The following is a 12,465-nucleotide window of genomic DNA, read 5'->3' as shown; positions in this document are numbered from 1 at the left end:
TGTTGTTGAAAGTGATAAGGGAAGGTTATTAGGGAAATGCTTTACTCCATGACAGCTAGTCAGACCTGTGCATGAGCACAGACTTTTTTCTCTGAGGATGAGCAGATCTGGACTGTGGGATGTGGGGTGTAGGGTGGGGGTCACTTTTTTTCTGTATGTCAGTATCGAAGTGTAGTCTAGTTTCCCTTGGGAACTCGTCTTGGCACGGTGAGAAAGGCATGTGCTTGTTTCATTCCTTCTATTGTCATTTATCTGTACCTTCACCCTACATCTTACTTTACAATGAGTGTCATAAATTTACTTCTTACCAGTGGAGTAGATCAACACTTTTATTTGGATTTGAGTTAAAAAAAGAAAGAAAAAGAAATCTTTCCAGTCAATACCACTTATTCTAAATGAAAAAAGGAGGGCCAAGAGCTTTCAAACCACCATTCCAATGCTTTTTAATAGTCATTTGTCCTAAACTTACCTTCTCTGCTTCAAGCGGAAGGCTTTTTGTTCTTGTCATGGGTAATTAGTTCTATTTTTGCTTTGATGATGTTCTGGAAGATATAGATGTGAATTATACTAAGTTCATTCTCTGTATTCCTTATGCCAAGATTTTCTCTTGGCTTCTTTAGAACATTAGCTGATTTTATTTTTTACTGTATAGATTAAATAATTCTCTAAGATTATGTGACTAGAATTACATTCATTATTCTAGGCAAAGTCATATTACAATATGAGGATAATATTTTCTGATTTGTTTAAAAATAGCCTTCTTATGTAAGTTCAACCTTCTGTGGCCATTTTTGGCCTCAGCAGTCCTTTGAACTGATATAATATACCATAGTTTTACAAGGAATTTTCTTTTATTTTTTTAACGGGGCTCTTTACTGGAAGCTTACACCCATTTCCCTTTAAGTGCAGTAATGCTTTGTTTGCTGATATTGGTTATCAACTTCCATTTTTCTTCCCACTATGTAAGAACTTCAAGTTATGATTATATTCCAGGGACCTTATCAGTCATCTTAACAATCGAGTTAGATATTAAAAATCTAATTAAATATTTGATTAAATCAAAAGACTTTAAAGTTTCAATAGTCTTAATTTGTTGATTAAAAGGAAGCAAAAATATTATACTATATGCCTCTTGACATTTTTCTTTTATTTTAAAAAATACTTTTTGCCTTTTTTTTTTTTTTTTTTTTTTTTTTTTTACCATATCATGTCTCGGGTGTGTAAGGGCTATACCATCTCTGTCATTACAATGAGTTGATAAGAAATTCTCCCAACCCAGGAGCAACTGATGTCAGCTGGGGTCATTTTGCAATCTGGAAGTTCTCGTTTTTTCTTTGTCTTACATGTAGCCCCATCTCTGCCAATAATTGTAGCTAAAATTTGCTGATTGTTATGCATACACGTTAGGATCGAACATACCTGCATAAATGCTTTTACTTAGTATTCAGATGAATATAAGAGAGAAGAAAGGGATCCTCAAGACTGACATTGGCTTGACGGAACTTCCCCACATGGGCCAGCAGTGTCTTATAGCTATTCCCATCAAGAGATAGATTCTACTTCTCTATTCTTTGCTTCTGGTTTGGCCTTATGACTTATTTTGACCAATAGAACATGGTGGATGAGTTGTGTAAGTTCTGAAATTTAAGCCTCAAGAAGCCTTGACACTTCAAAGTGATTTTTCAACATGTGTTATTCTTTCCATATCTGCCTAGTTACTGAGTAAAATGATCATAAAAACAATAGAGAACAATGCCAATGAATTCTTATGTGAATAAAAAAGTTTATTAGAAAACAGAGAAACTACAAAACACGAGACATTCCCTCTAGGAGAATATACAGTGTATAAATGGAGCCCAGGTCTGGGAGTGTCAAATCGGTGTCACTCAGGGGCTGTAGATAGGGTCCACCTTGCTGGAAGGATAATCTAGAGCCCCCAAAGGAAGATAAGGAAGAATGAGAAATTCAGAGGATTGGGATAATTTCTTATCTGGTGGGTTAGGAATTATTACAGAGTTGGTCAGTATCAAAAGGAAAAGATAGCAAGGGAGTTTTAAATGACCCAGAATGTGCTCAGAGAGGCAATGGGACGGTGGTGAGCTCATTGGAATCATGAAGCCCAGTAGATGACCTGAGCCAGATCCCATGTGTCCTCAGGGCCATCACAAGAAGTGTGTACATCTGTGCAGACAGAAGTAAATAGAGATGATGGTTACAGAGAAGGGGCTCAGCAGTCACAGACGGCACAGCACATGGGGCGGGGGCAGGTGGAGATGACACAGTTGGGGCGATAGCAGTTGGTGTGGCAGGAGACCTGGCCACAGACTGGGCGGAGGCAGCAGCAGGGGCAGCAGCAGGGCCGGCAGCAGCTGGAGCCACAGCAGCTGGAGCCACAGCAAGAGGGGCGGCAGCAGCTGGAGATGCAGCAGGTGGGGCGGCAGCAGCAGGAGCCACAGCAGGAACCACAGCAAGAGGGGCGACAGCAGCTAGAAATGCAGCAGGTGGGGCGGCAGCAGCAGGAACCACAGCAGGTGGGGCGGCAGCAGCTAGAGTTGCAGCAGGTAGGTCTGCAGCAGCTGGAGCCACAGCAGGAGCCACAGCAGGTGGGGCGGCAGCAGGTGGTCTGGCAGCAGGTGGGGCGGCAGCAGGTGGTCTGGCAGCAGCCTTGGCCACAGCCCTGGTCAGAGCAGACGGAGCCACAACAGGACATGGTGTCGGAGGGTGGAGGTTCTGGGTGAGTTTCCAGGAGAGTGAGGTTCTTGTGTTTGGGGGTCTCCTTGGCCCACACCTCCTTTTATACCCTGCTGAAGAGCTGCTCTCTCTATGTCATTATTTCCTTATTGTTATTTACCCCACTAGAGAGCTTAATTATTTAATTTCATAATTGTGTATTTCTAGTGAAGTACTCCAAAAATGGGAAGAAATAGCACATTTCCCTTTTCTGGTAAGTTTCTGTGTTCCAATTAAAAGACTTGTCACATGCTTTTCTTAATGGGTGTCACCTTTGTTTCTGACAGATGCAGTGACTTTTACAAGGCACTTGTCACATGACTCTGACATTTTGTTTTTGAATGGGACATTTCCTCCTATCTGTACACTGCTCCGTGAAAGTCATAGAGAATGGTTCTTACAGTGCTGATCTATCTTTTGTCAGCAAAGATGAGAGGAACGTGTGCTGGTCAGGGGAATAAGAAAAATCAATAAGGAGGATAACTGATCTGTGTGGGCATCTTAAAGGGTCAGGGAAAATAGATGGACACCAAGGAAGTTTCGAATTCCGTGTCAGATTTTATTTCACTGTTTCAAGCTGAAATTCTTAGCACTGGATCTGTTGTATATTTTTCACAATAGGACGGTAACGGTAGGAAATTTTTAATTTATCTTTTGATTGTTAAACCTTCAAAGTGGATATTTTATTACAGAAGCATTTGTTATATAAACAATATTTATAATTATTAGGCCTTCCGCACCATGCTTCCATGACAAAACTGAGGCTGTCTTACTTTGGGCACATCAAGAGAAGGCAGGCTTCTTTGGAAAAGGCAGTAATGCAGAGGGAAATAGAAGGCATCAGGGAAAGAGGAAGAAAATATGAGGTGGATTGACTCCGTATGGTTTGGGGTGGGACTGGGAGGATGAGGACAATTATGATATCATAATCAATAAAAATAAATAAATAAATAAATAAATAAACCATAGGAATGAGTCTATAGGAGCTGAGCAGGGCTATTGAGGACAGGACACTGTGGACATCACTCATTTACAGGGTTGCCAGGGGTCAGAGCTAACTCAACAGCATGGAACACCCACACACATATCCAAGACATTCTGTTGGGTATTATGGGGGCATGATGAAAACCCCTCATAATCTTTCCTGTGTAAGAATAAGACAATCAAGGTACATCCCCTGACCGGTTTGGCTCAGTGGATAGAGCATCGGCCTGCGGAGTCAAGGGTCCCAGGTTCCATTCTGGTCAGGGGCATGTACCTTGATTGTGGGAACATACCCAGTTGGGGATGTGCCCACAATCAAGAATATGCCAGGATTGCAAGCTCAATTCCCAGAGTGGGGCATGCAGGAGGCAGCTGGTAAATGATACTCTCTCATCACTGATGTTTCTATTTCTCTCTCCTTTTCCCTTTCTGAGATCAACTGAAAAAAACACAACCCCCCCCCCCCCCCACAAAACTTCTGTAAGGTTAAACAGAAAGTAAGCTTGTCTTAATCTCAGAGCAGCCAAGGACAGTGCCAAGAGTAACACTTCCAAGCCTTTGCTGAAGCAGTCTCATCCGCCCAGAATGTTTCTTCTTTCTTGTCAACTCTGCTGATTCCCATTCATCAGTCAAAAACCCAGCTGACAGTGCCTCCTTCTCAATGATACCCTCTCTGAAAATCTGCCCCATGCATGTGTGATTGTCCCCTGCATTGTGCCCCTAACTCTCTGTATCAGATGCTTGCTTCTGTCTCTCCCCCAGTTGCAATGTGGATGCCCTGAGGCTATGAGCTATGACATTTACTTTGTCCCATCATGTTTCAAACAGGGCTGGGGCAGAGGACACTAGTGACCAATGTCTGTTGAGTAAACGAAGGCTTTTGATGGCATAGGAGCATGTAATGGTCCTTTTAAAATAGTAACTTTTGACTAATGGAGAAAAGAGGGAGAAACATTCCAAAGGGATCATAGTTACACTCGAGGAAAATCACATCTATTTATTTATGTATGTATTTATTAGCTGCATATTATTGGTGAATAAAGAACCCCAAAAGATGGTGTTTTAAAAGATCACATTTTATGTTCAATTTTTGTAAACCTTTCTCATTAAAGTCATGGGTGCACCATGACTTTAGTTGCATTTTCTACTCAAAAACACCAGCAAATGATTAGTTGATTTGCCTAAGATTAAAAAGGTCTCTAGAGAAAACTGGTGACCAATGACATTTGACCTCTGTTGGAGGTTGAATAGTCTCTGCTGTCTGTCCAACAGGTACAGGCAAAATACAATTACCCAGGACCCACATATAAAACCTTTAAAAAAGGAGACTACAATCACATTTAATTTTCAGTGCCCAGAACAAAGAGGTTTATTTCGGTATAAGAAAAATCTTTGCAAAGGAGTACAAGAAAAAGGCTTCATTGGACTTCCATGTCAGAAGACTTAGAATCTGTGGCCCCACAAGTGCTGGAGACAATCTTCACAATCCTTAAGCATGAAGGATGGATGTCTTGGAGACAAAGGGAGAGATGTTGGGAGAACTTAATTCATTAGGAGGTTCTGAATGAAGGAAGGGAGTTTGGACAGAAGTTGGGATGTAAGCAGAGAATTAGTAGTGCTGGGGTTTGCTATGGGACCCAAGAGATCAGTTACACATGTTTTGAAAAGCAGGGTCTGCATCTCTGGGGAGGGAGGCAAAGAAGAAGTGATGTGTTTAAAGCAGAGATTCAGCAGTCACAGACTGCACAGCACATGGGGCGGGGGCAGGTGGAGATGACACAGGTGGGGCGATAGCAATTGGTGTGGCAGGAGACCTGGCCACAGACTGGGCGGAGGCAGCAGCAGGGGCAGCAGCAGGGCTGGCAGCAGCTGGAGCCACAGCAAGAACCACAGCAAGAGGGGCGGCAGCAGCTGGAGATGCAGCAGGTGGGGCGGCAGCAGGGACGGCAGCAGCAAGAGCCACAGCAAGAGGGGCGGCAGCAGCTAGAGATGCAGCAGGTGGGGCGGCAGCAGCAGGAGCCACAGCCCTGGTTAGAGCAGACGGAGCCACAACAGGACATGGTGTCGGAGGGTGGAGGTTCTGGGTGAGTTTCCAGGAGAGTGAGGTTCTCGAGTGAGCTCTCTCCTTGCCCTCTGTTGCTTTTATACCCTGCTGAGGGCTGCGGTGCCCATGTGCAGGACCCTTCTTGTTGTTGTTTGTCCTGGCTGGAAATCAGTTCATTTTAGTAAATTCGATAATTGTGTTTACCTGATAAACGTTTCTATTTTTAGGAACAGCACCATTTCCTTCTCCTGTGGTATAATGAGCTGTCCAGTCTGGTTAATGCCAGGTGAATCAGCGCCCATATTTCTCTGTCCCATGTGTTTTCTCAAGTAGACCCATTACATGACACCACTTCATTGGATTTTGCAAGGGTTAATTTTTCATTGCTCCATTTGACTCCAGAATAATATGTTGAGAATGGATTTATGATGCTAGATCTCTGCTGTCAAAGAGTAAATCATATCATGTACTGGTAGTAAAATAGGGTGGAAGACCCATCTTGAAACGGGGTGGGGGCAGTTATTTGTGTGCAATTAAGTATACCGTGATTCCTTTGGATTTCTTGGATTGTCAGGTATGAAGGATCGAAACAAAGTTCCTATCTGTTTTTTTCTTATTGAATCTATTTAATTTGAAACAGTTTGAAAATATGGCAGACCACCTCTCACATGTTAGATTGTAAAAAATTCAAAATTTGTCAACCTTCTCTGATAGTGAGACTAAGTAAAAACAGGCACGCTTCCACTTTTCTCAGGAAGATTTGACAGTAGGGAGCAGCTCCAGGCCATACCCATCTTCAGTCCCAGGACCTGCTGCCTCATTGGAATTATGAGGCCCAGTTTAGTTGAGTGACATCAGCCCCACTCCATGTGCCCCAATGGTCCACACAAAAGGAGGGTCTGCATCTGTGAGGACAGAGGTAAATGGAGATGGTGGTTACAGAGCAGGGGCTCAACATAAGAGGAGGCACAGCTTGGGGGTGAGGTGGGGGCAGGTACAGATGACACAGGCGGGGCAATGGCAAGTGGTGCAACAGGAGACCTGGTCACAGACTAGATGGAGGCAGCAGCAGGGGGGACAGCAGCTGGAGCCACAGCAGGAGGGGCGGCAGCTGGGAGGGCAGCAGGTGGTCCTGCAGCAGGTGGTCTGGCAGCAGCCTTGGCCACAGCCCTAGTCAGAGCAGCCAGAGCCACACAGGAGCTAACCATGGTGTCCGAGGATGGAGGTTTTGATGTTGGTAGGAGCCTGAACAGAGAATTTAGAAGTCACTCTTCTTATGTTCTCTTTCATACTGTGCCGAGGAACTGTGTCCAGGTCCTGGACCATTTTCTAGTTTATTTTTTTAAATAAATATTACTCTAAAATTAGAGCATCATGTTTTTCTGGTTAAAGATTTTTAAGATGAAGAAAAAGACGATTTCTCTTTTCTGATGTGTTAAGAGTTTCCAATCTGGCCTTTCTCAGAATCATCTTTCCTACTTTCTTCTTGGTCAAGAAGGGCCATCACGTGATTCAGTCACCTGTGATCTGTATATTATCCCATGATGCCATTTGGATCAATTATTCCCATGATGCTGAGATCTCTTTGATGTTAAAAGAGAGGGACTAGAAAGAAAAAGGCTCTCCTTTGTGAGTCACCTGTGTGCAATGAGGAAGACAGCCTATCTGTGAGACACGGATGCTCATTAGATAGTGGACTCTCTGGCTGCCCTCAAATATGTACTGAGTATTACTTCCTGCATTCAATGGGAAACCGTTGCCAATGACTCAATTGTTTTTAAATATTAAAAGATACTCTCACTCAATATGGAGCAGCGTAAGCACCAACATGAATAATAGCAGTAATGGATTTTAACTCATTAAATAAAATAAAAATCCATGACTCCATAGTGAGACTAATTAAATAAAAAAATATTTTAAAAGGGAGATGAGACAATTATCTATGACAGTATAATATCAACTAATAAATGTAGAGGAATAAAAATAGAGTTACCAAATCATCACTTAAAACCCTCATAATAAAGCTTGATTCAAGTAAATATTATCAATGGATGCTATAACTGTTGGGTTAAAGTTGGACAGATAATAGGCTATTTGCACACTTTCAAACTAGTTCTCCGTCGATTATTTATTCATCTCAAAGGAAGACATACTAACTGTGCTGTAGAGAAACTTGAGAGCATAACCTTCACCATGGGATCAAGGACACAAATGACAGTCATTTACATGTTAGACGTATGTTAGGTAATAGTAATGTATCAACATTTAATTTGCTAACTAAACTGTGGTTATGCAAAAAAAATGTTCTTAGTCTTAGGATATAAATCTATCTGTATCTAAAGCAGATCATTATCTATCTACTTACCTGCCTACTCATATTTCTCTATTGGAGAGAAACAAAATGTGGCAAAAAAGTTGAATCAGGGTAAAGGCTAATGGTATAAAGGAGTTATTTGGCACAGTTCTGTGTATTTGAAAATGTTCAAAAATGTAAAGTAAAAAATATCAAAGGGGATTGGGATTGAAAATATTTTTTTCTGCAGTATTAGTGTATTAAAAATAAGTACTCTGTGTCTTTTGGGGGAAATAAAGTATTTGACACATTTTACTTTGTAGGAGCCTCCAGTCCAAGATCCCTTGCTTATATTTCTAACCAATGCAGTCAACTTTCTCCCAAAAGAGAACCATTTTGTTGTTCATAGATGGAGCTGACATTAGAGAAGCTGAGAGTCTAATAAATTGGGTTGCATGAGTGATATATAAACCTTGAGGAGGACTCTCTAGTTTTCCAAGAAAAAGAGACAGAGGTAAAATGATGGATATGGGGAGAGGAAGGAAGAAGGAGAGAGAAAGAGGGAAGGAGAATGAAGGTAACTAAGAGAGGAGTGGAAAGATATGCTCTTAACATTTAAGAAAGGTTTGCTATGGGATATAATCCCACACAGTTTAAATAAAACTCTTCATTATTCTTTAATGCTTTTGGAATCATCTATATATTGTTATTATTTCTGGGCTTGTTTGTTTGCTTTTAATGTTAATACATGTTAGGGTTTTCCTGAAGGTGAGAACAAGAATTACAAAACCTGATTCAATTGTGTGTTGGATATAATTTCCCTGGAAATGAGAGGACAATCATCACAAAGTAAGAAACACAAGAACAATGTATTTCTAAGCCAAGAAAATAGAGCTTTATTTAGAAGCAACAATAAGATACTGAGGCATCCCTCTTAAAGGAAATATAAGATAGGGCCCTTTAATGTTTTCAGATCTGAGGCTGTGACATCAGTGGCCCTACAGGCCCTACAGGAATTTCCATATTTTGGACAGGATGACCTGGAATCCAGAAATCAAAAAATCAGATACAGAATGTGCATAAATCTAATAATTGCTTCTTATAAATGCCACCTTATTTCATCCTCTGGATCCATATCAGAGAAAAGTCAACTAAAGAGAAAGTTTGGCCTGAGGCCAGGACATGGACACAGAGTTGAGGGGAATTGGCAGTGCTAAGGCATCTCTGAGGTGCGCAGGGTCTGCTTCTGTGATGAGTAAGATGCAGAAGAAAGAGTGGGTTCAGGGATAGTGCTCAGCAGTCACAGATGGCACAGCACATGGGGCGGGGGCAGGTGGAGATGACACAGGTGGGGCGATAGCAGTTGGTGTGGCAGGAGACCTGGCCACAGACTGGGCGGAGGCAGCAGCAGGGGCAGCAGCAGGGCCGGCAGCAGCTGGAGCCACAGCAGCTGGAGCCACAGCAAGAGGGGCGGCAGCAGCTGGAGATGCAGCAGGTGGGGCGGCAGCAGCTGGAGCCACAGCAGCTGGAGCCACAGCAAGAGGGGCGACAGCAGCTGGAGATGCAGCAGCTGGGGCAGCAGCAGGGACGGCAGCAGCTGGAGCCACAGCAGGAGCCACAGCAAGAGGGGCGGCAGCAGCTAGACACACAGCAGGTAGGCCTGCAGCAGCTGGAGCCACAGCAGGTGGGGCGGCAGCAGGTGGTCTGGCAGCAGCTGGGGCGGCAGCAGGTCTCCTGGCAGCAGCCTTGGCCACAGCCCTGGTCAGAGCAGACGGAGCCACAGCAGGAGTTGACCATGGTGTCGGAGGGTGGAGGTTCTGGGTGGATTTTTAGGAGAGTGTGGTTCTTGACTTTGGATGTCTTCTTACCACATGTCCCCTTTTATACCCAACTTAGGGACTTCTATGATTATGAAAATACTACTTCCTTATTTTTGTTTATATGACTAAAAATGCATTTAGTAAATAATATCATTGCATTTTTTTCTAGTAAAAACTTTCATTATATAGAACACAGTCATTTCCCTTTTATCAAGTTCCCCAGTGTTCCCACCTTTTGTGTTTTCCCCTTGTTTGCAGTGCCATAAGATTTCACTCCCTGGGTGTCATGACACAGGCAGGCCACTATCTCTTGTCTGGTCCTCACCTTGACATAATTTTGGGTGCGCTTCTGATGGGGCTAGGTTTTCTGGTGGAAAATTTTATGTTTCCATCAAATGGAATGCTGATAGGAAAGAAGGAAGTCAGCTCATTTCTTAGAAAGAAGGAAACGTATGATTCATTGCGTTTTCTGGGTGTCCATTGAGCTAATGAAATTACTAGCACATTCCAAGCTGTGTTATGTTTCATCACCCTGATGCACTTTGAAACAGTTAGCAGTGACTCAGTGTTTTTAAAAAGCTAAGAGTCATCTGGGATGATCACTTTTGATCTTTATAAATCTCTTCTCAGGTCGGGTAGAGTAATTGGGTCAAAATTTTTTTATCAGCCTTTCAAATTATCAAGATATGTCATGGCTATACTAAATGGACATTTTCTTAAAATCGTTTTTTAAACATTCTGAGATAAAAGATCTAATAGTTTTTGTAATATCACTTATATTTAAGATTTTCTTAGATGAACTAAGAGGGATAGAAATGCCATATTCATCATCAAACATGCATGTACACAGAAATTGTATCCATATGGTTTTGTAATTAATGCCTATATGGTTATTGTCATAATCAGAGGTCTTCTTCAGTGTCACAGGCATTCAGGAAAAAACTAATTGAGGAAAGAACAAATTACCCTCATGATATTCCCTCTTCCTGCAAAGACTCTCGTGAGCCCAGCATTCTCCTAGTTATCTTTTATCAGAAAGTTCAAATGCTATCTTCCCCCATTGTCTTTCTTGGCTGATGCAAAGCAAAATTCTTTCTCCATTGACCTTCTGTTGTGCTTTGTGTATGTGTGGGTTCTATAGCATTCTCTACCAGAAATGTATGTATATAGCTAGCTCTCTCTAGAATGTCAACTCCATTACGGCAGTATTTTACTCATCTTTTTATCCCCCAGGCTTGAAAGAGAGCACATTTCTTAGTAAGTGAAGAGTTTGTCTAGGTTATAAAAAATGACATACTAATGTTGAGAGCCTTATTCACACATATAGACAAAAAAAGAATTAAAGAGAACAAACAAATGAGAGTAGGCATAACCCTGGCTCGTGATGATAAGAGGAATATATCTGGAAGGTCTATTTTAATAAATAGTGAGAGATATGGTGAGGTTGCTAGAATGTGGGAAGGATCATATGTAGCCTTGAATTCCATAATAAATGGTGAGGATCTATTAAAAGCATTTAGGCAAGAAGTAATGTAATATATTTATTATATATGATTTATTTTAATTTTTGATCTGCCTTTAGAAATGCCAAAATACACTTGGATTTTTGGGGAGAGATGTTGCTTAAAAGGTTTAAGTGGGGCAGGGTGGGAGGTGTGTTCACAGCATCAGGTGATAAAGTGAGTATAATAGCTATTTCAAAGGAAGAATCAGAAGAGAATTGGGCCAAAATGAAAATGGAGATATAAGGAGGGTTTTTCGGAAAAGTTATAAAAGATACCTTAACTATTTATTTATATATTTTATAACTACCTATGTGTATAATTTGTGACCATGCCTCCTAAAAGCCAACAGTTAAAATTTTAAAGGATAAATAAGTGGTGCTCTAAATGTCCACCAACAAGATGCTGTCTGAACACCATTCTTCTGGGTTTTTCTGGAGGCTTCATTCCATAGTCATACTGATAACTGGGTTGGTGAGGCAAGGTTTTTACCCCAGGATCATGTCTTATGAAGTCAAATTAAATCACAGACCAGAAGATACAAGCAAAAGTGTGGGAAGTTTATTACAAGCAGATTCAGACTTCCTGCACGGGGGGGGGGGGGGGGGGGGGGGGGGGGGTCCAATAATGGGTTGCATGAAGCTTTGTGATCTAGGCGTATATGTGGCTACAGGCCTGCTCTATATCTACTTGTGTCACCACCTGATTGATTCCTCAGATGTTCTTGCCCAGCAATGGACCTGAACTTCCCCTGTTTCTATGCATTAGTTCAACGTATTGTTGCAGACCCTCCTTAGTTTCACACATCTCCCGCTTTGAGTCCAGAAACATTTTATTGTTTCTGCATGGTTGGTTCCCGTGATTAGGCTTTGCTCAAACTGCCGTGTCTGCCCCTGCCTATGTTCCGCCTGCCTTTGTTTCCCTCTGGACCCCTGCCCTCCTGTCTGCCTGCGTGTCAAGCTAACCCTCTTACTAAGACCCTAACACCCAACTTATGTTGGGGTGAAGCCCATATTATATCATCCTCTAGATGGTGTGTTTCTTGACACCTTAGAACTTCCAAAATTTTTTTTAGAAATAACAATCAACTCT

The 12,465-nt window shown here is 42.0% G+C and overlaps 3 protein-coding genes across 3 annotated transcripts; all 3 read right to left on the bottom strand.

Annotated features, from left to right (window-relative positions):
• Nucleotides 1-2,227: 2,227 nt before the first annotated feature.
• LOC311611493 (uncharacterized protein) lies at nt 2,228-2,710 on the bottom strand (the record flags this gene model as incomplete). The annotated part of the gene is made up of 1 exon (XM_084863737.1): nt 2,228-2,710. The coding sequence occupies one exon, from the start codon at nt 2,708-2,710 to the stop codon at nt 2,228-2,230; it is 483 nt and encodes a 160-aa protein (XP_084719863.1).
• A 2,731-nt stretch (nt 2,711-5,441) lies between these two features.
• On the bottom strand, nt 5,442-7,953 carry LOC311610808 (uncharacterized protein; the record flags this gene model as incomplete). The annotated part of the gene is given in 5 exon segments (XM_084862326.1): nt 5,442-5,794; nt 6,865-6,928; nt 6,932-6,954; nt 6,957-7,003; nt 7,916-7,953. Coding segments are annotated over 5 exon segments (525 nt in total).
• A 1,391-nt stretch (nt 7,954-9,344) lies between these two features.
• Nucleotides 9,345-9,848, bottom strand: LOC311611492 (uncharacterized protein; the record flags this gene model as incomplete). The annotated part of the gene is made up of 1 exon (XM_084863736.1): nt 9,345-9,848. One exon carries the CDS (start codon nt 9,846-9,848, stop codon nt 9,345-9,347), a length of 504 nt encoding a protein of 167 aa, XP_084719862.1.
• Between the last annotated feature and the right edge of the window lie 2,617 nt (nt 9,849-12,465).

The sequence above is a fragment of the Pipistrellus hanaki genome (assembly GCF_964339955.1).
Source record: "Pipistrellus hanaki genome assembly, chromosome: 16".
NCBI lineage: Eukaryota > Metazoa > Chordata > Mammalia > Chiroptera > Vespertilionidae > Pipistrellus > Pipistrellus hanaki.
Note: the sequence above shows the minus strand (reverse complement) of the source record. Positions and strands in the feature narration are given on the sequence as shown.